This window comes from Lucilia cuprina, chromosome 4, assembly GCF_022045245.1.
Source record: "Lucilia cuprina isolate Lc7/37 chromosome 4, ASM2204524v1, whole genome shotgun sequence".
NCBI classification, from domain to species: Eukaryota; Metazoa; Arthropoda; class Insecta; order Diptera; family Calliphoridae; genus Lucilia; species Lucilia cuprina.
In genome coordinates this window covers 78471478-78499454 of record NC_060952.1, presented here as the reverse complement: position 1 = coordinate 78499454, position 27977 = coordinate 78471478, and the positions used below count along the sequence as shown (strand labels likewise).

The window sequence follows — 27977 nt, the reverse complement described above, 5'->3', positions numbered from 1 at the left end:
TCAGACTTAAGTTTATATATTTAGTTTTGACCGAGAATCATGACATAGAAAAACTTCCTATGATTACATTACTGGGACTATTTGTTTGTACTACAAGCTCTCATAGACTTATCAAGTCGTATATTATTTCGCACAAAAACAAAACTTCCATAACATTGCTAATCTTAATTTATAAATACACTAGACAAGCTCAAGAACTATTTCATTCGATATCTAGACGGCTTACTAATATGCATATTATAGAAAATTGTGTATAAAAATAAACTTAATTACAAGTAATTGAAAAAAAAATAGAAAAAGAAATTGAAAAATGGCGCCGTCTACAGATTATGATGCTCCCAAGTTTTTAACAGAAGAATATGTGGAAAATATTTTGAAAAAATATTTTCAAAATTCTTCACTAAAAGTAATCAATATAGAGACAACATCTGCTACAGCAAAAGGTGAAAGTTATTGCAGTATAATGACTAGAACATTAGTCAATTACAAAATAGATCAAGAGAAATATCCGAAACAAATCCATTTTATAGTCAAGTCCACATATGATAATAAACCTATGTTAGCTGATGTTTTACGTTCATACGATGTCTACAATACAGAAATGCAAATGTATGCAATGGTTTTACCGCAATTACAACAAATGCTCCTCGATACTGGTGACATGGATCAGTTGAGTGCCAAAACTATTCATGTAGACTATGAACGTAATGTTATAATATTTGAGGATTTAAGAGAACGTAAATTCACCATGGCCAATCGTTTAGAGGGCATGGACGAAATACATGTAAAACTTTGTTTAAGAAAACTTGCCAAAATGCATGCTGCAGCAGCTGTTTTAAATGAACAACAAGTCGGTTCTCTGGAAAAATTCTCTCATGGTTTATTTAATAAACATGTCAACTATTTTGGTGTATTTTTTGAAAATGTTCTGAATGTAGGTGTTAAATTTGTGGAATCAGAATTGGGAAATTACTACAGAGATAAACTATTGAAATTAATTCCATATATTGTAGAATATTCTACACGTTGTTACGATTCAAATTCAAAACATTTTCAAACATTAAATCATGGTGATATGTGGACTAATAATATAATGGTTCTATATAATAACGATAAGTATACTGCAGATATTCAAGATGTTTTATTAATAGATTTTCAATATTGTAATTGGACATCTCCTGCTATAGATCTATATTATTTTCTATATTCATCTACGGAAGACAATTTACTATTTAATCATCTACCAAAATTAATACAATACTATCATCAGGTGTTATCGGATAATTTAAGAAAATTTAATTATAAACAACATATACCAACCCTACAGGAACTTAATGTACAACTGTTGGAAAGAGGATTTTATGGTGAGTCCAAAAATTTTGTTTAAACAAACAGACTTGGAAAAAATTTAATACTACTTATTTGTTTCTTACTGACAGCTGTTACTTCTTTACTGGTGGTCTTGCCACTCATGATCAATGATAAAAGCGAGGATGCTGATTTTGAAAGTATATTGGGCAGTGATGAGAAGGCAAACAGATTTCATAATGCATTATATTCCAATCAAAGGGTTCAAAGAATTATTAAAGAAATGTTGCCCAGACTTGATCAAATTGGTCTGTTAGATATTTGTGAATGATATAAACATGGCCAACCATATAATACCCTACATCATGAGTATATTTTATTTTTTTTAAATAAACTTTTATATTGAATATTAACATAATTCCAAATTTTTTAAGCAGTTTATTGATAAAAAAACTAAAATTTCTAAATGAGGCTTTATATAGGTTGAATATGGACCGATACTCGGTAAATTTGGGAAAAGGATATATTTTTAAATGACAGTTAGTTTTGTTGAGTTTCATTGCGATACAAATGGTTACAAGTCAATTTTAGACGTTTAAGACATTTGTTGAAGTAGGGCCTGTATGGGGGCGAAAATCTGCAGTGTCATTTATACTTTTATAAAACTTATTTGTGCCAATTTTTGGAGAGATAAAGAATATTTGGCGGAATTATGGCATACGGGAGGTACGGTTGTATGGGGGCTAGGTGAAATAATGAACCGATTTCAACCATTTTCAATAGGCTTCGTCCCTGTGCCAAAAAACATGCTTGATCCAAATTTCATTAAATTATCTTAAAAATTGCGCACAAGGTTTACATGGACAGCCAGCATGCCGGACAGACGGACGGATGGACGGACACGTCTTAATCGACTCAAAAAATGATTCTAAATCGATCGGTATACTTTAAGGTGGGTATTGGACCAATTTTTTGTATGTTACAAACATCAGCACAAACGTATAATACTATAGTGGTGTAGGGTATAATTATATGAAAATTGTATTGTTATACCCTCCACCACCATCAGTGGTTATAGAGGGTATATATACGTTTGTCATTCCGGGTGCAACAACAAGAAATATTCATCTGATACCCAACAAAGTATATATATATTCTGTGTCCTTATGGAATTCTGAGTCGATTTAGCTATGTCCGTCTGTCTGTCTGCCTAAATCACGCTCCCCTTAAACGATCGGCTAAAATATAATTATTTACACTTAAATCTTCAAATATAATGGCAGATTTATCGTAGTCCACTTTTAAAGTTTTTGCAAATAGTTTTTCAGTATCACCCATTTCCTGCAAGATATCAGCTAATTGTGGTAAAATTTGTTCATACATTTTCATTTCTGTATTATAAACATCATAGCTTGACATAATCTTCGAAATGAAAGGATCATTTTCGTATGAATATTTCATTATAAAGGATAATTCTTGGGGATTTTTACTTATCATTTCTTGTATAAATTTCACTTTAATACGACTCATAACACTGGCATAATTTTCACCATTTGCTGTGGCTGGTCTTATAACAACATTTATTAGTTTCACTTGTTCATCTTTGAGATACTTTTTTAAAACATCTTCCAAATAGGAATCCGTTAACCATAAAGGCGCTTGCCAACTATTATTTTCACACATTTTATATTTATTCTGATAATTTTTAATTTAATTTTTTAAATAGTTTTTAGTTCCAAAAAACTTTATGTTATCTTGTGGATTAAAACTTTCTAAATGATAAAAATCTAACAAAAATCTTTAGTTTTATGGTGAGAAAATATCAGTTTATTAAAAAAGTGCTGAATAATGCTGGTTTTATCTATTTTACTTGTTACATATGCAGCTAGTTTATAACTTTTGTTTTTGTGTGTTTTATAACAAGATTTTTGTTTTATATCACTGTAATTATTTTTATAAATTTATAATACTTCTTAAAATTTTGCCCCATAGATCTTGTCAAATATCTAATTCTTTTAATATACAGCATATGTTAAGGCTGTGGTGATCTTTCAAAAATTAAACATTATAAAGTTGATAAAATGAACAAAAGAAATTGTAAATGCAATCTTTGACGTATGTATATAAGAGCAAATAAATTACTTTACAAAAGCGTTTAATCCGGAAATTTTTATACTGCTTATTGTAATCTTCTGAGAATAAATTTAATTTAAATATTAACAGGATTGGCAGTACAATAAAATATTTATTAAAATACGTGATTTATGGATTTTTTATAGAATCGCAAAAAAATGCAACGTGTAGATCATCAACATCTATATCAATTTCTTTAAAAAACAGGTAGGAAAGTATAGCCGGGCATGGTCGACCATAGCATATTTTACAAAGTACTTATTATTCATAAAGAAACTCATATAGTGAAGTTTACCTTCTCAGCAAAAAAAGAACTTCCAAGAAAGCGAAAAAGAAGTAGAATTTACTTCATGGAAGTGGTGCTGTATCATAATGTCCTTAGAACTTATGGAACACTAAATTGAGTTATAATGTCCATGGACATAATGACAATTTCAAAAGTGTCACAATGTCCAAGTGCAATGCGACAGAAAGTCCATGGGTTTTAAAAAGTCCATTTATCAAAAAAGGCTTATTTTAGTGAAGACCGGCTATACAGGACACTTTTGAAAAGGAATCAAAAATGCAATACTTATATACCACATTTAGGAGCAATTATTTTCGGGTTAAGTGTTTTCATAAAGGAACTTTTATGTTGAATTTTACCTTAATTCCAAAGTATTTAAGCAATTTGATAAAAAACTAAATTTTCTAAATGAGGCTTTACATAGGAGTATGGGGCAAACATGAGCTGATCCTCATCCTTATCATAAGTTTCACTGCGATACAAATGGTTACAAGTCAATTTTAGACATTTAAGACATTTTAACGTATAATACCCTCCCCACTACAGTGACGTAGGGTATACAGATTTCAGTACAAAACAAGTACGAATGTATAGAGATTGCATAGAGATTTTTTACAAGAGGGCTCAAAGGGGAGTAGAGGAAAATATGGGCATATCCTTATAAATGTTTGTAGAGGAATTCACGTCTACTTCAAAGTTATTTATGTAGAATTTAGAAGTATAATTAGTGTTTATAGGTGAATTTTGACCTTTAAGTCATTTTCTGAAGGGCGTTTGTAAAATCATTACAAAAATCGGTAATGTCATTAAAAGTTCTATAAATGTAAGTTTTGCTGACTTTTGTTGACATAATAGAACATTTAACTTAATTATGAGCCCAAACACCCTATTTGGGGTGTACGGTTGTATGGGGGTTAGGCGAAATAAAGACATTTTTAACATCAAACACGTTTAGTCCAAACTCTATCAAAATATCTTACTCACTTACTCTGTCATTTCCCCGCTTTAGGAGATCTAAAGTCGAAGTGTACTAATGTTTTAACCGTTTCGCTCATTTCAGGTATCACAAAGAGAACAATTAATCCAAGTGTGTCCCTAGTAAAAACATCGCGGAAACAATTTAACAACCTATATCTTAATTAGATTTAAGATTTTCAGAAGAATTCGAAGTCCTCAAGAGGGTCGTCTATCGAAATTAACAAGTTGTTAGCCCATGCTTTGATGTTGGGTGTATAAAGTTCGCGAAAAAAAAAGATAACAATTTTCATTTCCAAAGTCTTAATTTCAATTTCGCTAGATGAACAAGGCTCTATTCAACGATCGTTGAAGATTCTATTGTTTTAAATTAATTATAAAGATACAATTTTTGAAAATAACTTATTTATCTCTTCGACTTTTAAGGCATTTACATTTGGGCAATTTCGTGTTAACTGACCAACATAAAAAAACTCGATTTAGATGAAATTTTCACCAAGGTTAGTACTATTGGAAAGTGGCAGACAAAGCAGACACAAATTGTTTGCTTCTTCGGTCAAGAACTGCCGGAGTTAGAGGGGGTTATAGTTGGACATTTTTTTTTGAACTCTTTCAATGCGGGTAATTAAATGTTTAGAATATGGAGCCCAAATAATAGCCGCATATTCAAGCCTTGATCTAACAAAGGCAGTGTAAATAATTTTAAGAGTACAAGGATCTGTAAATTTAGAACAATTTTCTTTTAATGAAGGCAAACCTAGAACCTGTTGAGTAAATAATAACATTGAATTAAATACAATTCCCAATTTTATAATAGATTATAAAGTTTAAAATTTTGTAAACCGTATAGGATTTGGAGATCTTGTGAAGGTTAAATGAAAGCATTTATCAAAATTCAAATGTCGTTGTTCATTAGACTTACACAAACAAAGAAAATTGGCTAAATCTGATTGCAAATTCAAGAAATGTTGTACAGTATCGATCCTGTGAAATATTTATACATTTTGGTTATGAAGGGTTTAGTGTAACTTTTCACATATCAGAACTAGCAAAAATTGTAAATTGTAATTATAATTGATCAAGTCTTGCACAAGTATTTCTAAATCAGTCGAAAATAATACTGGATATAGTCTTAGTATAAGGTCCACATTAAAAAATACTTTTGCATAAATTCCTTGTAATGTTCCTATTGGGCTCATGATTCAAATTAAAGATGTATAACATATATATTTCAATTCCGAGAAAACCAGTCCAGAAGTTCATATATGTTTGATCGAGAAGCAAAAACACAAAGTTATAAGAATATTTTCAAGCAGATTTATAATAATTTTTGAAATGATCATTATGAGAAAGATATAAAAATCAGTTTTAATCTTATAACCAATCTTAACTACACTCTATGTTATAATTTATATTTTCTACATAATATCGTTATCTATTTTTGTAGATCCAATAAGCCATGACGATCAAAATGTGGTAGTATAGTTTTAATGATATTCTGGAGTCGTTTATTTTTATAAGCACTTGCACGGAAATTTCTACTTCTCTCATCATCGTCTACTAAACTGTGAAAGTCAGCATCATCACACTGATCGTTTATCATTATAGCTTGACTAGCTAAGGTGGCTGTGACGGCTAAGAGAAGTAATGAAAATGTTATTAAAATATTAAATTAAGTGTTGAAAATAAAACTCACCTAAAAATTTTCCTTCTTCCATTTGTACATGAAATTCATGTAATGTAGGAATATAACCCATATATTTTAGATTTTTTAAAGTTTCCCATAAAATAGTATGATAATACTGTATCAGTTTATCGTGAGCATGTATATCTAGCTGTAGTTTAGTTTCCAAAGAGGTATTCAAGAAATAATGCAAATCTACTGCCGGCGAAGACCAATTACACAACTGAAAGTCTATGAGTAAAACATCTTTTAAATGTTTCTCTCCATCATATTGCATCATCATGTTATTGATCCACAAATCACCATGAGTTAAAGTATAAAATTTATTCGTATTACTATTGTAAGCTCTAGTGCCATATTCCACTACATAGGGTTTTAAATTCATAAGTTTATCATGATAATAAGCGCCCAATTCCGGACATGTTTTAGCAAATTTTGCACAATTTTCTGTCATATACTCAAACATACAACCGAATGCTCGGGTGTGTCTATTGAAAATACCACGTTGAAAATTTTCCAATTCCCCTTTAAGTCTTTGATTTAGTACTAAACCGGCAGCATGAAATTTCGCCAATTTTTTCAAAGTCAAACGAGCATGCATCTCATCCATACCCGTTAAACGATCAGCTAAAACATATTTGTTATCGGTTAAATCTTCAAAAATAATAGCTGATCTTTCATAGTCCACTTTAAGGGTATTAGCAAAAAGTTTATCTGAATCACCAATTTCTTTTAAAATTTCAGCTAATTGTGGTAAAATTTTTTCATACATTTTCATTTCTGTATTATAGAGATCATAACCACTCATAATTTTTGCTACATAAGGATCACTTTCATAGGAATATTTTAATATAAAGGATAATTCTTGTGATTTTTGTTTACTGCTCGAAAATGTTACTTTAATTCGACTCATAACACTGGCATAATTTTCTCCATTTGCTGTGGCAGGTTTAATGTCAATATTTGTAATTTTCACTTGTTCATCTTTAAGATACTTTTGTAAAACTTTTTCCAAATAAGTGTCAGTTAACCATGAGGGTGCTTTCCAGCTGTTATTTTCACACATTTTATTTTAGCTAAAATTCTACCTTTTTTGTTATAAATTTTACGTGTTGGCGCGTGTCGTTTCACCTTTTAAATGATGAAATCTTGCCAAAAGATATTTTCTTTTATGAGTTGGCAAAATATGATAAATTAAAATTTTTTTGTTTAAATATTTTATTACTAAACTTATCTAAATTGGTTTATATTAACAGTGGAAAGTAACTGTCATTGTATTTATATTTAGAGTCTAAATAAAAATAGTCAGATGTGCTAGAAGTATCCATTTTTTATTTATATTATTAAATATTTCAACTACTAAAATTCCGAAATTCCAATTTATGAAACCGTTGTCTTTCTATCGAAATGAATTCAACAAGATCGAATTTGGAGAGCATAAGGGCTTTATTATTTGCTTGTCGATCACGCCTATTTTCGAAAGGGCGGGGCTCCAAAGTTCAATACATTTCAATTCAATCGTTTAATAAAGATTCTTTGTTTTCTTTTATATAAGATGTCCATCATTGGCTTCGCATAATAAATAAGTTTTTTCTAAATAGCAGACATACGGCCGGACTCAAGGAATTTCTACTTTACAAAAGCAATTTCAATAATAGGCTTCGTCTTTAGTTCAAGAAAATAGTATGTGTCAAATTAGTTTAAGTCAAATTTCATCGCTTTACTGATATTTTTTATAGTAACTTTCGGAATGGTGTCTTATATGTGGACATGAAACTAATAAAAACTGATCTTCAAGAAGTTTAAAAGAGATAACTTAGTATTGCAGTAAACGCATTCTTGAGAACTAATATTGAGTCTTATATATAATATAGACTGAGATTTGGTAAATAGATTATTGATCCTTGTATTTTAAGAAAATTAGATGTTCCGCCCATTGAAACCTATTTAAGATATGAAGCGGCGCCTACAGCCGAACGGCTCTTTACTTTTGGCGAACTGGACAAAAGCGGTTGTAGGACACATCACCAAGGTATTCATGATCAACCATGGCTCTGGCCAATTAAATCATATTTAAGATATATAGCGGCGCTTACAGTAGAACTGCTCTTTACTTAAGGGGAAGTGCTGGTCGCATACCAGACACAGAATATATCGGAAACTGCTGATTCCAGAGAAAATGTCTTGGTTTAGCGGAACATTAGAGCAAATACCAGTAGGAATTCGTTGCTGCACGGATGACTCTAGGGGTTCTATATTGAAAACACAGAATGAGAAATATATAACCTAATCGTAAGCTTTCAGGCAGAAGTCCGATCAAAAACGGAATGTGCAAATTGAATTAAAATAAATATGTTGCCAGACAGACAGGCAGAAGGTAATTAGGGCGATATCAGGTGATAAAATTAAATTTCAAACCGTATTGGCTTGTATGAAAGCTTCAACTAATATCTCTCTTTAAGGTAAGATTGACATCATATTGATACCAGGCCACTCGGAAGTAGTCGACAACGAAAGGGCGAATGTAACCGCTATAAAGGGAAGAGAGCTCGTGGTAGTTAACATGATGAACACAAAACCATTAGACGCAACTAAGACTGAATTCAAGCTATGGATGAAAGAATCTCATAAGGCCTATTGTAGTAGTCGACAACGAAAGGACGAATGTAACAGCTTTAAAGGGAGGGAAGCTCGTGGTTGTTAACCGGGTGAACACAAAAGCATTAGACGCAACAAAAACTGAATTAAAACTATGGGTTTTAAATTCAGTTTTAGTTGGAATAATGAACCGGTGGGCAGAACCACAAGGATAATAGAGGGTAACCGTGATGAGAGCAAAACGAGAAATCTTCTCCAAATGAGCAAGTCTGAGGTCAATATGATGGTACGTACGTAGAATATAGAGTATGTGGAGAGGACAGTAAAAGTCTAGAGCACTTTCTCAACCGCTGTTAGGTGTTCGTCTAAATCAAATCCAATTATCTGGGAAGTACTGTTATTCCGAATAGAATATTCCTTACTTACAGTGATTAGAAAGTTTTTAGGAATTACGTACAGGAAACCAAGTTTCTTAACATTGAAAAATAATAATTCAGTGAACATTAGTTTTCTTTTTTATGAAATGGAGCGCCTAACCTATGATCGTTAAATCGTTTGAACTAGATCAAACTTTTAATAATTTATGGGATATTCTTAATCGGGGCTAGCCAACTATTTAAAACTGGTTTATATTTCTAAAGTCGAATGCAATAAAGAAAAAAACTTTGAAATACTAACCCAGTAAAAACTTTCATTACTATGTAATGGGTTAAAATGGTAAATTTTTCTTACACAATAGCAATTTAAGTTATTTTTTTTAAAACGGTAATAAAAGAAATCAGAGAATGAAATTCGTGTGTAAAAACATGTATAGATTCTATATAATGAATCAGAATGTATTTATATAACACATTATTGATAAGATCTTACTAAACTGGTTCATTGTAATCAGCACGATAAGTAGTAGTCATTGAAAGGTATATTATTACGTAAGTGATTAATAATCACTGATTATAAATGCATGTCATTAACATCATTTTACAGGGAATGAATTGAAGTTCATTAATTGTGCTGTATCTGATATATTGTTCCGGTAGATTTAAGAATAACCTAGAAATTACTCAATTTCTAAACCATATGTATTCGAATTTCATTCCTTAACTATTTCACGTACACTGGTTTTCACAAACACTGGTGTTCCAAGATTTTCTTACATTTTGATGTCCATTTTATATCAAGAACGATCGATATACGTTAAAATAAAGTGTGTCTTGAAGTCATATGAATAAAAAGTCCAGACAAACTTAAAACTTTTATTTATATTTAAATAACAATTTATTGATTGATTTCCAAAAGTCCCCTTCGATCAAATATTGGCAAAAGATTTTTTAAATTTTCCTGAATTACGGGATTATTATATAAACGACTTTTAAAATTCATGGAGCGATCATCTTCACCCATTAAGGAATTGTAATCAGCATCTGTAGGGTCTTGATTAAGCATCACAGGTTGAATGACCAGAGAAGAGTGAACGGCTGGAAATAAATTAAAAATATATACTACTTTTAAGAAGTGAAAGTGTTACACTATACTTACCAAAAAATCTCTTCTGTTCGGCATGTAACCTAAATTGTTTCAAACTGGGTATAGGATTCGAATTATACTTCAATTTTCTCAAAGTATCTGTAAATTGTTGATGATAGATTTGAAACAAATCATCTTGATGATAACGTCTTAGGGGTTCTTTAATAGATGTATTAAAAAAGTGATGTAAATCCAAAGTAGGAGATCCCCAAAATGAATATTGAAAATCAATAAGTAAAACATCTATAGGTTTTCCAGTTTTACTACAATACTTAAACATAACATTATTAGTCCAGACATCACCATGAGCCAAAACATTCACATGACCATTTGTGGGCGCAAAACAACGCTTGCCTATATCCATGTAATGAGGTTCTAAGGCAAACATTTTCTCAGCATATTTACGAGAATCAGCATCATTTAATTTTTGCAAATAACGAGCACAACATAAAAATGTATTCACAAAATAGGTTTTATAAGTATCGGTATATTGGTTAAAAAAACCACGATCATATTTTTCCAATCTACCTCCCTCACGTTCATTTAAAACTGCCGAAGTAGCATGCATTTTAGACAATTTACGTAGAACCAATTTTACATGCTCCATATCTAATCTCTCTATACGATCAGCCATAACAAAACCTTCCACAGTTAGATCTTCAAATATAAGAGCCTGTCTCTTGTAATCCACATGAAAGGCAGTGGGATATAGCCGATCTGTATCATTGATTTCTTTGAGTAAATTATTCATTTTTGGTAAGACTTGTTCATATAATGACATTTCACGATTGAAAATATCATAAGGTTCCATTTTTTCCTTAGCAAATTCATCTTCTTCATATGAGGTCTTACAGATGAAGTGATTTTCTTTTTGTTGTTCACCATTATTTAAGTTGTATACCACATGGGCTTTTGTCAAATAACCACCATAATTTTCACCTTTACCTAATGCTGGTTTTATATCAAATGTTTCTATTTTTAATGTCAAATCTTTGTGATAGACTTTCAAGACTTCCTCTATATAATTTTTAGTTAACCACTCAGGAATAGACATTTTACTTTAATTATCTTAGAATCTGTTCAACTTAACTGTCGCATTTTTTTAATTTATTGTAACTTTTATAGCATTTTTTCGCTCGTTATATTTAGATTTGTCTATGTATTTTATGGAGGTAAATAGTTACACTAAGGTCGTTTGTCGTTAGACTTGTTGCATATAAAAATATAAAATTTTAGAATTTATACTATGTTATTTAAAGTATATGTTTTTCGCAACAAATATTTCTTTACGTTTATAAAACATTCAGTATTTTTTATCTAACAGTATTTTAAAATATATTAATACATTTTTCCAAAACTCCTTAAAAGTAATCATATTGTGCATCAAAGTAGAGTACCTAAAATTTATAGCATTCTTATTTAATTTGTTTATATTACTACAAAATGCATTATATTTCCCTATCAAGTACACGCGCTGCTATGTGTAATTCTTTCAAATTTAATTGTAATAAAACTTATTTATTTGTATTTATATAAATTTTAATAAAATTTTAAATTTGTATAATATAATAAAATATATGTATACATATAATAAAATACACCATTTCCCTTTTGGGGTCTATTCAAATAACTGAACTTAAATGACATAACTTATGACAAAATTAAAAACAAGAATTTATTAATTAATTGAAATCGGGAAAAGGGGCCGAACTCCTAAGATTTTGGTAGACAAACCATTTAAAAGATCTTATTTTTAAAGGGCAAGTTGAGACAAGTATAACTAACTAACTAACAAACTAGACTATATACTAGACTATAGACTTGACTAGAGACTAGACTATAGACTAGACTATAGACTAGACTATAGACTAGACTATAGACTAGACTATAGACTAGACTATAGACTAGACTATAGACTAGACTATAGACTAGACTATAGACTAGGCTATATACTAGACTATAGACTAGACTATAGACTAGACTATAGACTGGACTATAGACTAGACTAAGGGGAAACTCAACATCTTTTAGAAAATTTACCTAGCACTATTATTTTCATCCATAAGGTTAACTCTTAAATTTGTTACATATATTGAAATTTTTTTAAATCGGAACTCAAATGAAGAAATTGGATCGTTTTAAAAATTTAACATAGCCGCGGTGTCCTAATTTGAGGACCCCCGCCGGGCCCCTGGTTGGCCTATAAGGTCCAAATTCAAAATCTAAACTCGACAACACCTGCTCTTTGTGCATACCAAATTTCATTAAAATCGGATTAACCGTTTAAAAGTTACCGAATTATTTCCCTCTTTTTTTTCCTATACCACTGTGAGACGTTCTGAATATTACAACTATATGTATGCTTTCAATAATTTTGCTATTGAAAATAGGTAAATCGGTTCACAAACTGTGAAAATTTTAATAAAAACTCAATAAATTCCATGACGTTTCAAAAATTTCGAATACTTTATTCAATAATAGAATACATTTATACAATTTTAATACATATATTTATATTTGTATTGGAAGAATTATTGTGAAGTAGAAATTTGTAATCGCTTATGGCATATAGGCTAGGTTATTGAATATTGTTAAATAAATAAATAAAAAAATATTTAATTACAGCTTATACTTATTTATTAACAATTTTACCTTTTCTGTCAAAAATAGGCAACAGATCCCTCAAATTCTCCTGAACTGTAGGATTTTTATACAATCGACTTTTAAAATGCATTGCACGATCATCTTCCCCCATCAAGGCGTTGTAATCAGCATCTGTAGGATCTGGATTTAGCATAACAGGTTGTACCACTATAGAAGAGTGGAAAGCTAAAAAATGTATACATATACAAAATATAACTAAATTTAGTTATAAAATTTTATTAAAACTAATTTACCATAAAAACTCTTTTCTTCGGCTTCTAATCTAAATCGTTCCAAACTGGGTATTGGATTCGATTTATAATTTAATTTTTTTAAAACATCAGTAAATTGTTGATAATACATATGAAACAATTCATCTTGATGATGAAGTCTTAAAGGTTCTTTAATAGAAGTATTAAAAAAATAGTGTAGATCCAAAGTAGGGGATCCCCAAAATGAAAATTGAAAATCAATAAGTAGAACGTCTATAGGTTTACCGGTTTCCGAGCAATATTTAAACATCATATTATTAGTCCAGATATCACCATGAGCTAAAACATTTATGTGACTATTATTGGGCTCGAAACAGCGCCTTCCAATATCCATGTAATAAGGTTTCAAGTTAAAGATTTTCTCAGCATATTTATGGAAATCTTCATCATTTAGTTGTTGTAAATAATGTGCACAAGCCTCGAACGAATTAACGAAAAATGATTTATAAGAATCGGTATATTTGTTAAAAAATCCTCGATCATATTTTTCCAAACAGCCGCCACCACGTTCGTTAAATACCGCTGATGTGGCATGCATTTTAGATAATTTTCGTAAGACCAATTTTATGTGATCCATATCTAGTCTCTGTAAACGATCAGCCATAACGAAACCCCGAACTGTTAAATCTTCAAATATAAGAGCCTGCTTGTTGTAATCCACATGAAATACGGTTGGGAATAGTCGATCTGTATCATTGATTTCCTTTAGCAAATCATTTAGTTTAGGTAAAATTTGTTCATATAATAACATTTCTCGATTGAAAAAATCATATGATTCCATTTTTTCTCTGGAAAATTCATCATCGTCATCATATGAGGTCTTGCACATGAAATGGTTTTCTTTTTGCTGTGTACGATTAGACAAATTGTATACCACATGGACCTTTGTTAAATAACCCCCATAATTTTCTCCTTTACCAAATGCTGATTTTATAATAAATTTTTCTATTTGTAATGTAAAGTCCTTGTGATAAGATTGCAAGACATCCTGAATATATTTTTTTGTTAACCACTCGGGAATAGCCATTTTGTTGTATTATATTAAAATAATGTGTTGAGTTAAACTGAAGCAATTTTTAAATTGGCCATAACTTTTAAAGCGTTTTGTGGTGCATTTAAGTCAATTGTGCTCTTTCAACAGATAATATTTTATTATTCATTGTAATAAAAAATTTGAAACAATTTTTGGTAGATAGATAGATAAATAGATAGATAGATAGATAGATAGATAGATAGATAGATAGATAGATAGATAGATAGATAGATAGATAGATAGATAGATAGATAGATAGATAGATAGATAGACAGATAGATAGATAGATAGATAGATAGATAGATAGATAGATAGATAGATAGATAGATAGATGGATGGATATCTACATCAATCAATAATTTCACTAAGTGATCGGTACAATTTTTATTAAGTGGTTTCAAATATTTTTTATTTAAAAAAAATTAGTAAAAGTACAAAATTTCAATCATAATCAGAAAAATTAAATAGGCCACGTCTGAAAAAGAAAGGGTACAAATCCTTCATTGCCTCCACGTAACTAGGATTAGTCAAGGCTTTCATGCGGAATTGTTCTCCAAAATCATCTGGTCTGCAAAAATTATGAATGCTGCTATCTTTATCATTGGGCAACATCAAAATGGGCAAATGATTAATGCAAGCGAAAAATGCTAAAAAAAATACATAATAATTAAATTACATAATAATTTTAAAACTTCCACCAAATTACCATGAAATGAATTATTCTCATCGAATATATCCTTAAGTAAATCACGTAATTTCGGCAAAGGTTTCCTAAAGCCCAACACTTTTAAACATTCCACTAAACGTTCATGATACAAATAAATAAAATTATCAAATTCCTTAATTCTTATATCTTTGGCAGCGGAAATTGTTATAAACAATAATAGATCCTCAACAGGACTACCCCATTTACAGAATTGATAATCCAAAAATATTAATTCATTTAAATCACCATTAGGCAAATAATTAAACATTATATTACTGGACCAAAAATCACCGTGATTTAAAACATTAAATTTATTAGTTTTTTGGTCCAAAGTTTTTAAGCAGCATTTCCAATATTGCTCACAAGAAGGCTGTAATAAAAAAAATTGATGTTTTAGGTTTACAAGAACAAATTTTGTTATTTTAAAATAATTACTAACAAATTCTTTTAGATATTTTTCTACATCTTTTAGACCCCATAGTTGCATGGCTTTTTTATAGGATTCCTTTCGGGTTTTAAACATACTTTTCTGATAGTCTGCTCCCGCTTCCAAGTCAACAAAACCAATTTGAAAATCATTTGGATATTCACCATTTCTTTCCTCATAAACTGCACTAACCGCATGCAACTCGGCTAATCTACGTAAAATACTTTTCATATGTTTCATATCACATCCCTTCAAACGATCTATGTTTACATAATTATTTTCCTTTAAATCTTCGAAAACAAAATTGTAACGCCCATTCTTTTTTTCCGAGAACAAACATTTCGGGGATAATTTTATATGCCAGCCAACAGTTTTGTAAAGTTCCTCGAAGGCGGGTAAATATTTCTGATACATAGCCATTTCTTTGGGGAATAAACTCAACTTATTGACAATATCGCCACCTTTGTCATCGTCTATCATGGTTTTTAAAATATAAGTTTTATGTTTGATAGAATCATCTGGAAAAAAGTTTAGGAAAACAAATTTTTAACTATAATTCCTTTAACTTCTTGAGTCCAAAATTTTCAGATATATTAAAATTATTCTATTCCCTTTGCCCACCTACCCTTCATTATCAAATCCATATGTATGCGCAACATAATCGAAGTGAAATTTTCTCCTGGCGGTACGGCAGCTATTGGTATGAAATTTTTAACATCTTTCGCCTCTGGTTCATCTTTTGCTAAAATATCTTCAAAATAATCAAGTTTTATCCAGGAAGGAATTTCAATATTTTCATTTGGATTTATAATTTCTGTTTTGGTTTTCATTTTCTAAAGTGAATTTTTTTAATAACTATTTATATATATTTTTAAACTTCGCTAATGTACGAATAAAATGGAACTAAACTACAAAATATTCACTAAGTTAACCATAAAGCATTTTATAATGTATATAACAGTCGATGAGCGGAATAACGAACTTGTTCTAAACTAAAATAGCCGTTTTTTTCAATTGTTATATATTTTTTTGTTAATTTTCGGAACTAGGTGTCTTTCCAGATTTTACATTGGACCAATTCTTACAGAATTTGACCAAGTAATAACTCAGTATAAATAATGAAGCTCATTAATATTGAATTTTAACAAAATATTTTTATTATAAAGCATATCCTTTATGGGAGCTTGAACTGAACTTTACAAAATTTGTATATAATAATTTATTACATTGACCAAATCATTTACATACATATATCGCGGTTTATCATTTTATCTAAAAATTTATAAGTTAAGCATGTTTTTCTGAAATTGTCTCAATATGGATCGATCGACAAGTTAATATATGACAAATTAAGCTAAACCTATTGAGCATAGGACTAATATTTCAATGTTTTACAAACAGAAAGATTGCCAAATATACTCTCGTATCTTTTAGATGTTTTCAGCAGAAATCTAGTCTGGATTACCATATCTACTATGTTATAACGAGAGTAAAATATCCCAAAAACTTATTCCAAAATCAATAACTTTGTGGAACTTAAAGGGGGAACTAGTTGTCAAATTTGTGTCACTCTGTAAGATTTCCTTTCATTAATTGAATAACAATAATGGAAGTTTTATAATATCTTGTCATACATTCTCACTTGCACCTGTATTCATAAAGATTTGTATAGATTAAACTACGTAGTTTTATTTTAGACTCTTAAATAGATTTACGACAGTCGTAAAATATTAAGACACCGAATGTATAAAGAATTTTATCTTAATGTTCTGTTATATACACACATACACATGAAAAAGTGTGCTGGAGAAAAGTAAATTTTAATAAGATTCTAATTGGAAAACATCTATAGAATCAGGACCTTCGGATTAGAGCTCATATAGTGATTCTATAAAAGAGAAAATATTTTTGTTAAATATAAGAATCTGTTAAGATTTATTTAATTTGGAAATTTTTGATTTATATAATTTGGAAATTTTTTACCTTTAATTAAAGACTTGGATAGACACTAACCCTTCGTTTGTAATATTTTTATAGTTTATCACTTTAGTATCCAATCCAATAAAAACCTTCATTACATTTAAGTTATTATTTTGATGTGGTAATGTCATTGGAGGCAAGTGCTTTCCACAATTGCTTACAAGTAGTTAGAAAAATAAGTCAATATAAATGGTGTGAAAAAAAATTTTATTTCATCATGCAGAAGCTGACTTAAGAATTAAAACGTATTTATATAACACATTATTAATAAGACGTTACTAAAGTACTTCTATGTAATCAAAACGATATGTAGTAGTCACTAAAAATTATATTATTAGGTAAGTGGTTCTATTTCATCATGCAGAAGCTGACTTAAGAATTAAAACGTATTTATATAACACATTATTAATAAGACGTTACAAAAGTACTTCTATGTAATCAAAACGATATGTAGTAGTCACTGAAAATTATATTATTAGGTAAGTGGTTGCAGTTGCAAGTCATTACCACATTTTCTGTTCGATAAGTATAGATATGTATAGGATAATCAGAGTGATCTACGAACGAGAGGCCGTAGCTTTTAGGGTAGGTATACAAATTGGAAGTGCTTTCAAGAGACTGACAAGGGTAATTCGTTTTATAATCTGATAAGGATTGATATTTAAACCATTGTAGATATAAAACCAGAACATCGAAGTTTAAAAAGTGGAAAGTTTGGAAGTAATCAAATGCGACCGAAATGCCAAACACATCTAAAGTTAAAACAAGTTAGAGTGTTATATTTGTCAGTGTTGAATCTCATATAACCACTATCCAGGATAATATTTGTAATATGCCTTAAGTCAATTATAGACCGAGGTATCAAAATATTAATTTTTAAAAACATAATAATTTTGTTAAATTTTTAAGCCCTGAGCTTATGAATTATTTTCTGAAGAGGATATTTTTAGCGTCAATTATGTACCAATATTCATAAAATTATGTACATAGATTTGGTTTTGTAAAGAACTAGTTTATGCTAAATTTGATTGATATCCTCGTATTTTATAGGGGTTTAGGTCACTCATTAAATTTCTAAAAAACTTTTTTATGTCGATTTTCAACGCTGTACTCATAATTTTCTAAAGAGGACCTTATATGAGCGGTAAGGTCAATTAGATGTTTTTGTAAACCGATTTTGGTTCATATAAATCTTGTTTACATTGAATAGCATAGCGTTAAAATACTTTTCTGAAGGTGGCATATATGGGAGGTAGGGGGAGTTACCGACACATTCAGCATGAAATCCTGTGGCAAGATTAGTTAGTTAGTTTGAAAGGAGGATGTATACACATCAAATCCGAAGAAATATGCCTCTATCGGGCCTGCGCTCCTAAACCAGTGCCACGGGTGGGAATCGAACCCACCACCTCCGGTCTACCAGACTAGAACACTGACCACTAATCTACCGGAGGCCACGGTGGCAAGATTAAGGTTCGTATAAAAGTTGGTTTCCATAACCGTATTTCATAACTCGTATTTTTAATCCAGCAATGATCGTTTAACTAATTTTCTGTAGGGGACTTTGTATGGGCGGTAGGGTCAATTATGGAATAGTAATGGGTGTTAAAGTCATTTTCTGAAGGAGACCTTATATGGGGGTAGCGTCAATTATCGACCGATCCTCAAGTTTATTTATGTCGAATTTAATTTCTATACTCGTTCTTTTTAAACAGTTATGTTCATTGTTGTTTTGAGGATCTCTTGTATGGTGGCTATCGGAAAATGTGAACCTATATTGCCCATTATCTATACCAAACAAACCTTAAAAGTTTTTTAATTGTTTAGCTCCTTTCTTATCGTGATTTCAACAGACAGCCGGTCAGACAGACGGACAGACAGATCGTCTTAGAATTTAATAAGGACTCAGAATATATACTTTTGTGGGTCTACGATCAATATTTTGTTGTGTTACAAACGGAATGACAAAATCAATAAACTCCCATCATTCTTGATGGTGGGTAAAAAAAAGTCAAAATAAAACTAAAAATAGTTTTTTAGTTAAAATATTTTTTTTACATATACCACTTGCATCCCACTTAGTGTCAACAAAGCTCTTAAAGGAAATGGTCTAAACTTTTATATTAAAAAGTATCAAAAGAAATTTTAAGCAAAATAAAACTACAAATACGTCCAATTTGAAAAAATAAGGGAAAATTAAGTTACAAATATTGAAAAAATAATATACTTAATTCTTGGACAGTTAGGACCAATAGATGCAAATGTCCAACTTTGACCTTCTTTTAGTCCCGAACTTACCGATACTTCCTGGCCAACTATGTAATAGTACTAACTTGGGTACACCCAAGTTATTTTATCCAAAGCGATATTTTTAATTGGGTCACTTGATATGAAATCGCCCATAATGTATTTTGATGATTGGCTCACTGTAACTCAGATAGTTCTTGACCGATCTTGTTGGAAAATATATATGAATATATTAAAGTTGAATTATGAATGTATAAGGCAATATTTAAAGCACGTTGTACGTTTCTGAACTACCGACGACATTAAAAAGTTAATAACTTCTGTAAGTTTCAGTGATATAGAAAATGAAAATTCCAAAAAATAAAAAGTTTGGTCGGCCATGACGGACTATACATTAATACTTTCTGTTGTAAAAAAAAAGATTTTATACAATAGGGTTTATATAGGAATATGGCTAAATATGGTTCTATTCTAAGAAATATTGACAAACGAATTTTCGTCCACATTTAAGTTATTTATGCTGACTTTGAGTGTTTTATACACTGAAAATAATCCATGCTCAACTTTATGAAAAAAAAATTTCGTAACTTCTATTTTCGTAATATTTACAAAAATTTCGTGTATAATACGAAATATTATGTAATAAACCCCTTTTCTATTTTTACGAAAGTACGAAAACCTTTCGTAATATTTTTTTCTTAAATTTTTGCGAAATTAAACATAATGATATTAATTATATTATGATTAAATAAAACTACAACATTTTTATAAGATTTAAGAAAAAGTATAATTTCATTCACGATTTATTTTCATAAACAAAATTGAAAATTCGTATGGAGAATAATGTTGAACTAAAATTAGAAAATTTATTTTAAAATGAACAAAAATGTTTGAATAAATTAATATTTCGTAAATTTTACCATATTTATTCAAAATTCACTTTTTTTCAATTTATGTAAATTAATTTTTTCAAGGATATTTTGCATTATACTAAAATATTTCGTACAATTTCGTATATATTACGAAAGAATTTCGTGGTGCGAAACAACGAACGATTCGTATAATATACGACATTTTTCGTATATATTAGGCATGGATTTTTTTTCAGTGTACAAAAAATGCAAAAATAAATCACAATTTTATCACTTTGATTAAGTGGCGCAGTTATTTTCTATCCCTGATATTAATTAGTATTTATATGTAAATTTTGAACTTCAAGTCATTTTCTAACAGGGGAGTTTGTATGGGGGTAAAATATGGGTCAAATGAGTCTTAATCACTACGAAAATCGACAGTATCTTTTAGACTTTTATAAAACTATGCTTTTATCATAATTATGAGTTCAAAAGCCATATTCGAAGGACACGTTTGAAATAATGGACTGATATCAATCATTTTTTAAAAATAGAGTTTTTTGCAAGTTTCATCATAACCTGTAGCGTGCGCACAAGCTTTACATGGATCCACAGACAGATGGATGGTCTGACATAACTTAATCTATTTAGAAAGTGATTCCGAGCCAATTGGTGCGTGTAAGACCAATATTTTTATAGTGGTGTAGGGTATAAAAATTAGATTATAATCGTTTTATATGTATATTAATAAAGTTATATCTATAGCAGTTAGGTTTATTTAGCTGTTTTATAATTATTATTTCGTACTTTTAAAAATCTTACATTTTCTCAGGTTTTTTTTTGTAACTACCTAATGCTTGGCTCGTGATTTATAACTAAAACAAAGAATTCAAAACAGTTTTCATTTACTTTACTTACTCAATTAACAAAATATTAAACAATTTTTTACAATTTAAAATTTTTACACAAATTTAGTAGCTTGCAAAAAAATGTCATTTTATGATTTAACTAGTGCTTCTGTTAACGTCAGAAACTGTAATCAGTTCTCTGTTTATTGCTGTAATAAAAGAAAATTAAATAAAAAAAATACAAAAGATTATAAACTTTTTATTTTAATTATTTAAAAAAGCTATAAATTTTAATTTTATATATATATATTTTTTTGGAGATGTACAATTGTAAAAAGTTTTGAAATTTGTTTACCTTTGTATCAGGTGCCTATTCAGTCGATAATCATGTAATTCGTTTTTATATAACGCTGACTAAACTTTCAATTAGTGCAATTTAATTCAAATTTAAATGTGCACAAAAATCTCATTTCTTTATCTATTTAAGAAAGTACATTTATGTAAATATATAAAAAAAATTTTAAATATTTATTTTTTACATCAAACAAAAAAGAAAGCCACAATTCTAAAAGTAAAGTGCATAAATCAAAATGAAAAAAATCCAGAACAAAAAAATATGACACGTTTTGATTAAGACGCGAGAATATCAAATATATAAAAATAAATGTCGACAATGACATTGTCATTATTATCTAGATAGTTGTAAGGAAAAGTTTAAACCTCTAAACACAAGCATCAAGGAAATATAATATCAAAGTGTTGTAATAATAAGATTTAAACAAAAATGTCATCTACCGAAGTTTTAAACCATGTTGAAGAACAATTGACCAAGTGTTCGGCTGATTTGAAAATCGAAGATTTCTGTATAGAAGATTCTCCCGAATGGTTGACTAGAGAATATTTAGAATCATGTTTGAGATCATATTATCAGAATCAACAATTAAAATTGGTTAAAATGCATGCCAAAGCTGCTCTAGGTAAGGGAGAAAATTATGGCGGAATTTTGACTCGTGTCAAGGCGGAGTTTAAAACAAATTCTAAATCACCCAATAAAAAAGGCAGTTATATTATAAAAACCTCTTTTGAGGGTGATGAACTGGCCATTAAAGCTATGGAACCTTATGATATATTTAATCGTGAAATTAAAATTTATGAAGAAATTTTACCAAAACTAAAATTACTACTAAAGGAAATTGATGATAAAGAGCAAATTTTTGCCGAAACTTTGGCAGTGGATAAAGAGAAATCTGCCTTAATATTTGAAGATCTTAATGAAAGACAATTCATAATGCCCGATCGTGTGCAAGGTCTTGATATGGATACTGCTAAACTTGTGCTACGTAAATTAGCTAAAATGCATGCCAGTTCGGCTGTGCTTAATGAACGTGAAAACAAATGCTTGGAGGGCTACGATTGTGGTATGTTTAATCGTCATACGGAAAATTATGCCCCCTGTTTTGTTGGTTGTTTGGAGGCTTGCACTAGACTTCTGGCTAAATGGCCAGATTATCAACATTTTAGTGAGAAACTAGCAAAACTTAAACCTCAATTCATGGAATTGGGTAAACAAGTATTTGATCCTTTACCCAGTCATTTGAATGTATTTTGTCATGGCGATTTGTGGACCAATAATGTTTTAGTGAAATATGATCCAAAGACGAAAAAACCTTTAGATGTTATAATCATTGATTTTCAATATGCCGTTTGGGGTTCACCTGCCATTGATTTATTTTACTTTATGAATAGTTCGCTAAAGGAGGATATTCACTTGAACAATCAAGATGAATTGATACAATTTTACTATCATCATTTATATGATACTTTGATAAAGTTGAAATATCAAGGAAATATACCTAGTTTACATAAGTTTCATGTGCAGTTGGAAGAGAAATCATTTTATGGTAAGTGATCTATTTAAGTTGAAAAGTTAAGGTTTTGAATTTAATACTACAAGTACCCAAAATGACTTGTACTTACTTAAAAACATACTTTTTAATGACTATTTCATAGTGCCTGCATTACTTAGAAGGAGTATAGTTATGACTTATAAATAACTGAATACGTAAGTTCATACTTTTTATACCCACGATTCAAAAAGATGGGGGTATATTGATTTTGTCATTCAGTTTGTAACACATTGATATATTGTTCATAGACCTCATAAAGTATATACTCTGGAACCTCGTAAGATTCTAAGAATTTTTTACAAAATATTCTTTATTAATCAGAAATGTTTGGAATTGAAAATGGGCAACGATTTCGTATAGCCTCCATACAAATTTACCCTCCTGAATATCGCTTAAAAAGCTTCAAACATTCATCAATCCGTTGTGTATGAAGCAAATCCCACGAAATTTCGAATAAGTCAGTTTTTTGACTTGGCCGAAATCAAATTCATACATAAGTAATTCGACATAAACAAGTTTTGTATGATCCTAAATATCTCTATGAAATTTTATTGAGATGTCCATCAGAAAATTACTTTAACGCTTATTACTGGCTTAAAAATGCCAGTACAACAGCGAAATTCGATATAAACGTGATTTGTATAATCCCAAATCGTTCTACAAAATTTTAAGGGAATCGGTCCATAATTGACCCTAAACCCCATTTAGGGTTCCCTGTAGAAATGAATATAAGACTAATTCGGCATGAACAAGTTAGTATGACCCTAAGTACCTCTATGAAATTTTTTTGGATCTATTAAAATTTGATCCTGTCCCCCATATAAGGTCTCCATCAGAAAATTACTTTAACGCAAATCAAAGAATGAACATGACGTTACGTTGTTATTGGCTAGAAACATAAAATTAAGTACGTAGAGCCCGGATTAGACGAAAACACATTAAAGGGGACTTTTTGGTACTTTTTCGTTCTACATAAGGTACTTTTTTGAATTTTCTATAGTATTGAACCTAGAAACATGAAATTTAAAATGTAGGACCTTGACTAGGTAAGAAATTATAAAAAGGAACTTTTTGGTACTTTTTCGTTCTATAAAAGGTACTTTTTGAATTTTCTATAATATTGAACCTAGAAACATGAAATTAGCATGTAGGTCCTTGACTGGGTAAGAACCTATAAAGGGGGACTTTTTTTGGTACTTTATCGTTCTACAAAATGTACTTTTTGAATTTTCTATAATATTGAACCTAGAAACATGAAATTAAGTACGTAGAGTCAGGATTAGGCTAGAACACATAAAAGGGGACTTTTTGGTACTTTTTCATTCTACAAAAGGTACTTTTTGAATTTTCTATAATATTGAACCTAGAAACATAAAATTTAGCATGTAGGACCTTGACTAGGCAAGAACCTATAAAAAGGGAATTTTTGGTACTATTTCGTTCTTCAAAAGGTACTTTTTGAATTTTCTATAATATTGAAACTAGAAACATTATGTAGAGCCTGGATTAAGTGGGAAGCCATTAAAGGAAAGTTTTTAGTACTTTTTCGTTCTTTAAAAGGTACTTTTTAAAATTTCTATAATATTGAACCTAGAAATGTGAAGTTAAGCATGTAGATCCCGGATTAATTTAGATCGTATAAAATGGGCTACAATTGGTATTTTTTGATTTTTTGTAATAAAATTTGTAATGACTGTTTTTTAACACATCATGGTGTGTTTTTATAAACAAGAGTACAATAACAAAATTTACCGTATGATTATGTATTTTGTTTTTGTTTTTTTTTTGAAATTCCTGTCTGATCATGAATAAAAAAATCTAATTTTTTGAGGAAATTTTCAGAGGTTGTCTTGATTTTTTCTCATATCTTCGTTATTTATGGACCGATTTTGCTGATTTTAATTAGCGATCTTCCCGGAAGCATGTCTAACAGAATTATTGAAGATTCGAATTCCGCCGATATCTGGGGCCCTCTAAAAACTGATTTCAACAAACATACAGACAGACGGACATGGCTTAATCGACTCCGCTATCTAAAAAAATCCAGTGTATATATACTTTATAGGTTCGGAAAATTATATTATAGAAATTACAAACGGAATGACAATCTTATGTATATATGTATACCCTTCTCACGATTTTTAACTTACTCACTAGTGTAGGGTAGCATATGGTCAGCCAAGCCTGACTATATATTCCAACTTGTTTATACTATATTCTGAATTCCTACAAATGTTTGTCGCTTTGTCCGACTATATATTAATATATTGCTTAAGCACGTACCTTATTCGTGTTATTATGTGCATTCAAACAAAATCTCATAACAGCTAAATCCACCGATTAAATAATATAAAACAAAAATTATCTTTACAGCCTTTCACAGCACCTGTGTGGTACAGCCTATCCAGCGTAATGTTGTCAATGATGATGCCGATTTTAATGCTCTTATGCAAAGTGATGAACGGGCCATACGTTTCAAAGATACTTGCTATAGAAATCCCTATATACAAAATATTGTTAAAAAATTATTACCTGTTTATGAGCGCAGAGGTCTTTTAGATCCTGATCAGTAAAGATAAAGTATTTGTCTGCGTTATATATAAACTGTTATATTTATAAAAATAATATAAATAATTGTTAATTTGTTGGTTAAGGTAGTCGTCAGTCTATTGTAAATTTTATCTTTAACTTGTTTAACACTTAAATTAATAGAAACAATGGTGTATGAGTTAAATTTATTTAAGATAAAAATGTTATAAACTTTATTACTTGTACACATAATATAATAATTTTGAAATGTGATAATGAATATTTGCAATGTTTGTTTTAAATTTGTGAAATTGAAAAATTTTCTCCAAATAAGGTAAGATTTACTTACTTATTTTAGTAAACAGATGATTAAGTTGGCAGAAGGATGTATTCTCTACATGTAGAGAAAAAACAAGGTTGTGGTAACCATGTTCTAAGAGCAAAATATTATGGTTAAAATAAAGATGGTAGTCTAAATATATTATTGTTATTGTAAAAAATATCATACTATGATTAAATGCAGTTCAAAAATTTTATCATAATATTTTTATTTACCATCTGTTATTGTTATACATGTCTATATTATGATCCAATGTAATCAAATCTCCGGGAATTTATTATTCAGAATAGACCTGTTTAATAAACTTTGATATTATCGAAGCAATTTTCTCATTTATTAGATCTACGTTGAAATTTAAAATTAAAGTCATTTTCTGAAGGGGACCTTATAGGAGGATAGGGTCATGTTTAGACTGATCCTTATAAAATTAAAGGATCAGTCTAAAATTTGTTTATGCGGAATTTCATCGCAGTTTTAAGCTAGTAATGAGCGTTGAAGTCATTTTCTGAAGGGGACCTTATATCAGGAGTAGGGTCAATTAAGGACTGATCCTTACAAAATGATATAGAGACCTTTTGTCTCAAAGAAAACTTGTTTATTAAGAATGTCACAGCTATACTCTAATTTTTAAGCCAGTAATGAGCGTTGATATCATTTTCTGAAGGGGACCTTATATTAGGGTTAGATCCATTTAAGGACTGATACTTTTGACATTATACGGGAGCCAATTATGGACCCATCCTCCTAAAATTTGTGAAAATGATTTAACAAAGAGATTTAAGTTCCTATTAAACATATTTATGAGCGATAAAGTCATTTTCTGAAAGGGGCCTTATATGGGGGCCGATGGGCGGACCGATATTGCCCATTTCAATATAAACAAACTGCATCAACTAAAAGTATTGCAGCTCACTAGCTGTTTCCATTTGGACTTTCGTTCAATTAAGCGTAAAAGTCATTTTCTGAAGAGGACCTTATATGAGGGGTAGGGCCGAACCTTATAAATGATATAGAGACCTTTTGGTCATTATATGGGGAGTAGAGCCATTTATAAACCCATCCTCCTAAAATTTACGAAAATGATTTTACAAAGAGATTTAGGTTCCTATTAAACATATTCATGAGCGATAAAGTAATTTTCTGAAAGGGGCCTTATATGGGGCTATGCGAAATTGTGGACTGATATTGCCCATTTCAATACAAACAACATCAACTAAAAGTATTTCACCTCACTAGCTACTTTCATTTGGATTTTCGTGCTTTCAACGGACAGACGGATGAACATGGCTAGATCGTCTTAGAATCTTATAAGGGCTTAGAATATATATACTTTTATGGCTTTTAGATAAATATTTCAATGTGTTACAAACGGAATGACAAAAACAAAATATTTTCCCATCCAGGCACGGATCCACTTGGGGAGGGGAAATAAACCCCCCAAAATCTAAAATTTTTCATAAAATATAAATAAATTAGGAAAATGGAAAAAAGAAAATATGTGCAAAACTAAAACAAAGTTCCCCCTTCAAATTGGATCCGCGGCTCCCCCAATATAAGTAACAGAAAGTGTTTTTATTGTTACCATTATTTAGTTATTGAAAAATAATAATGTTTTAATGGATCATACTCAAATGTATAATTGAATGATGATGAAGATGAAAATTATTACAGTAACAACAATAT

General features: G+C 29.9%; 7 protein-coding genes across 7 annotated transcripts; 2 read left to right on the top strand and 5 right to left on the bottom strand.

The window, feature by feature from the left end:
* Window positions 1-28: 28 nt before the first annotated feature.
* On the top strand, window positions 29-1732 carry LOC111687102. Its single transcript, XM_023449517.2, has 2 exons — window positions 29-1364; window positions 1440-1732. Exons 1-2 carry the CDS (start codon window positions 311-313, stop codon window positions 1637-1639), a joined length of 1254 nt encoding a protein of 417 aa, XP_023305285.2. The 5' UTR covers window positions 29-310; the 3' UTR covers window positions 1640-1732.
* Window positions 1733-2523: 791 nt separating this feature from the next.
* Window positions 2524-3066, bottom strand: LOC111687114. Its single transcript, XM_046947925.1, has one exon. It carries the CDS (start codon window positions 2989-2991, stop codon window positions 2524-2526), a length of 468 nt encoding a protein of 155 aa, XP_046803881.1. The 5' UTR covers window positions 2992-3066.
* A 2953-nt stretch (window positions 3067-6019) lies between these two features.
* On the bottom strand, window positions 6020-7474 carry LOC111687115. Its single transcript, XM_023449531.2, has 2 exons — window positions 6399-7474; window positions 6020-6337 (listed from the first exon to the last, which is right to left on the bottom strand). Exons 1-2 carry the CDS (start codon window positions 7450-7452, stop codon window positions 6138-6140), a joined length of 1254 nt encoding a protein of 417 aa, XP_023305299.2. The 5' UTR covers window positions 7453-7474; the 3' UTR covers window positions 6020-6137.
* A 2700-nt stretch (window positions 7475-10174) lies between these two features.
* LOC111687116 lies at window positions 10175-11583 on the bottom strand. Its single transcript, XM_023449533.2, has 2 exons — window positions 10521-11583; window positions 10175-10459 (listed from the first exon to the last, which is right to left on the bottom strand). The coding sequence occupies exons 1-2, from the start codon at window positions 11560-11562 to the stop codon at window positions 10260-10262; spliced, it is 1242 nt and encodes a 413-aa protein (XP_023305301.2). The 5' UTR covers window positions 11563-11583; the 3' UTR covers window positions 10175-10259.
* A 1557-nt stretch (window positions 11584-13140) lies between these two features.
* On the bottom strand, window positions 13141-14450 carry LOC111687117. The gene is made up of 2 exons (XM_023449534.2): window positions 13406-14450; window positions 13141-13337 (listed from the first exon to the last, which is right to left on the bottom strand). Exons 1-2 carry the CDS (start codon window positions 14448-14450, stop codon window positions 13141-13143), a joined length of 1242 nt encoding a protein of 413 aa, XP_023305302.2.
* Window positions 14451-14849: 399 nt separating this feature from the next.
* LOC111687113 lies at window positions 14850-16463 on the bottom strand. Its single transcript, XM_023449529.2, has 4 exons — window positions 16215-16463; window positions 15602-16107; window positions 15163-15532; window positions 14850-15103 (listed from the first exon to the last, which is right to left on the bottom strand). Exons 1-4 carry the CDS (start codon window positions 16417-16419, stop codon window positions 14898-14900), a joined length of 1287 nt encoding a protein of 428 aa, XP_023305297.2. The 5' UTR covers window positions 16420-16463; the 3' UTR covers window positions 14850-14897.
* Window positions 16464-22197: 5734 nt separating this feature from the next.
* On the top strand, window positions 22198-26614 carry LOC111687112. The gene is made up of 2 exons (XM_023449528.2): window positions 22198-23419; window positions 25799-26614. The coding sequence occupies exons 1-2, from the start codon at window positions 22303-22305 to the stop codon at window positions 25996-25998; spliced, it is 1317 nt and encodes a 438-aa protein (XP_023305296.2). The 5' UTR covers window positions 22198-22302; the 3' UTR covers window positions 25999-26614.
* The last annotated feature ends 1363 nt before the right edge of the window (window positions 26615-27977 follow it).

What these genes read in the sequence shown, in the direction of transcription:
- LOC111687117 (XM_023449534.2), bottom strand. Translation starts at nt 14,450, where the DNA reads ATGGCTATTCCCGAGTGGTTAACAAAAAAATATATTCAGGATGTCTTG. An exon ending in CGAAGAAAAGAGTTTTTATG is followed by an intron (nt 13,338 to 13,405) that starts GTAAATTAGTTT and finishes TACATTTTTTAG; the next exon opens with CTTTCCACTCTTCTATAGTG.
- LOC111687112 (XM_023449528.2), top strand. Translation starts at nt 22,303, where the DNA reads ATGTCATCTACCGAAGTTTTAAACCATGTTGAAGAACAATTGACCAAG. An exon ending in GGAAGAGAAATCATTTTATG is followed by an intron (nt 23,420 to 25,798) that starts GTAAGTGATCTA and finishes TTATCTTTACAG; the next exon opens with CCTTTCACAGCACCTGTGTG.
- LOC111687116 (XM_023449533.2), bottom strand. Translation starts at nt 11,562, where the DNA reads ATGTCTATTCCTGAGTGGTTAACTAAAAATTATATAGAGGAAGTCTTG. An exon ending in CGAACAGAAGAGATTTTTTG is followed by an intron (nt 10,460 to 10,520) that starts GTAAGTATAGTG and finishes ATTTATTTCCAG; the next exon opens with CCGTTCACTCTTCTCTGGTC.
- LOC111687115 (XM_023449531.2), bottom strand. Translation starts at nt 7,452, where the DNA reads ATGTGTGAAAATAACAGCTGGAAAGCACCCTCATGGTTAACTGACACT. An exon ending in GGAAGAAGGAAAATTTTTAG is followed by an intron (nt 6,338 to 6,398) that starts GTGAGTTTTATT and finishes TACTTCTCTTAG; the next exon opens with CCGTCACAGCCACCTTAGCT.
- LOC111687113 (XM_023449529.2), bottom strand. Translation starts at nt 16,419, where the DNA reads ATGAAAACCAAAACAGAAATTATAAATCCAAATGAAAATATTGAAATT. An exon ending in TATGGATTTGATAATGAAGG is followed by an intron (nt 16,108 to 16,214) that starts GTAGGTGGGCAA and finishes ACTTTTTTCCAG; the next exon opens with ATGATTCTATCAAACATAAA. An exon ending in TGAGAATAATTCATTTCATG is followed by an intron (nt 15,104 to 15,162) that starts GTAATTTGGTGG and finishes TATTTTTTTTAG; the next exon opens with CATTTTTCGCTTGCATTAAT.
- LOC111687114 (XM_046947925.1), bottom strand. Translation starts at nt 2,991, where the DNA reads ATGTGTGAAAATAATAGTTGGCAAGCGCCTTTATGGTTAACGGATTCC.
- LOC111687102 (XM_023449517.2), top strand. Translation starts at nt 311, where the DNA reads ATGGCGCCGTCTACAGATTATGATGCTCCCAAGTTTTTAACAGAAGAA. An exon ending in GTTGGAAAGAGGATTTTATG is followed by an intron (nt 1,365 to 1,439) that starts GTGAGTCCAAAA and finishes TCTTACTGACAG; the next exon opens with CTGTTACTTCTTTACTGGTG.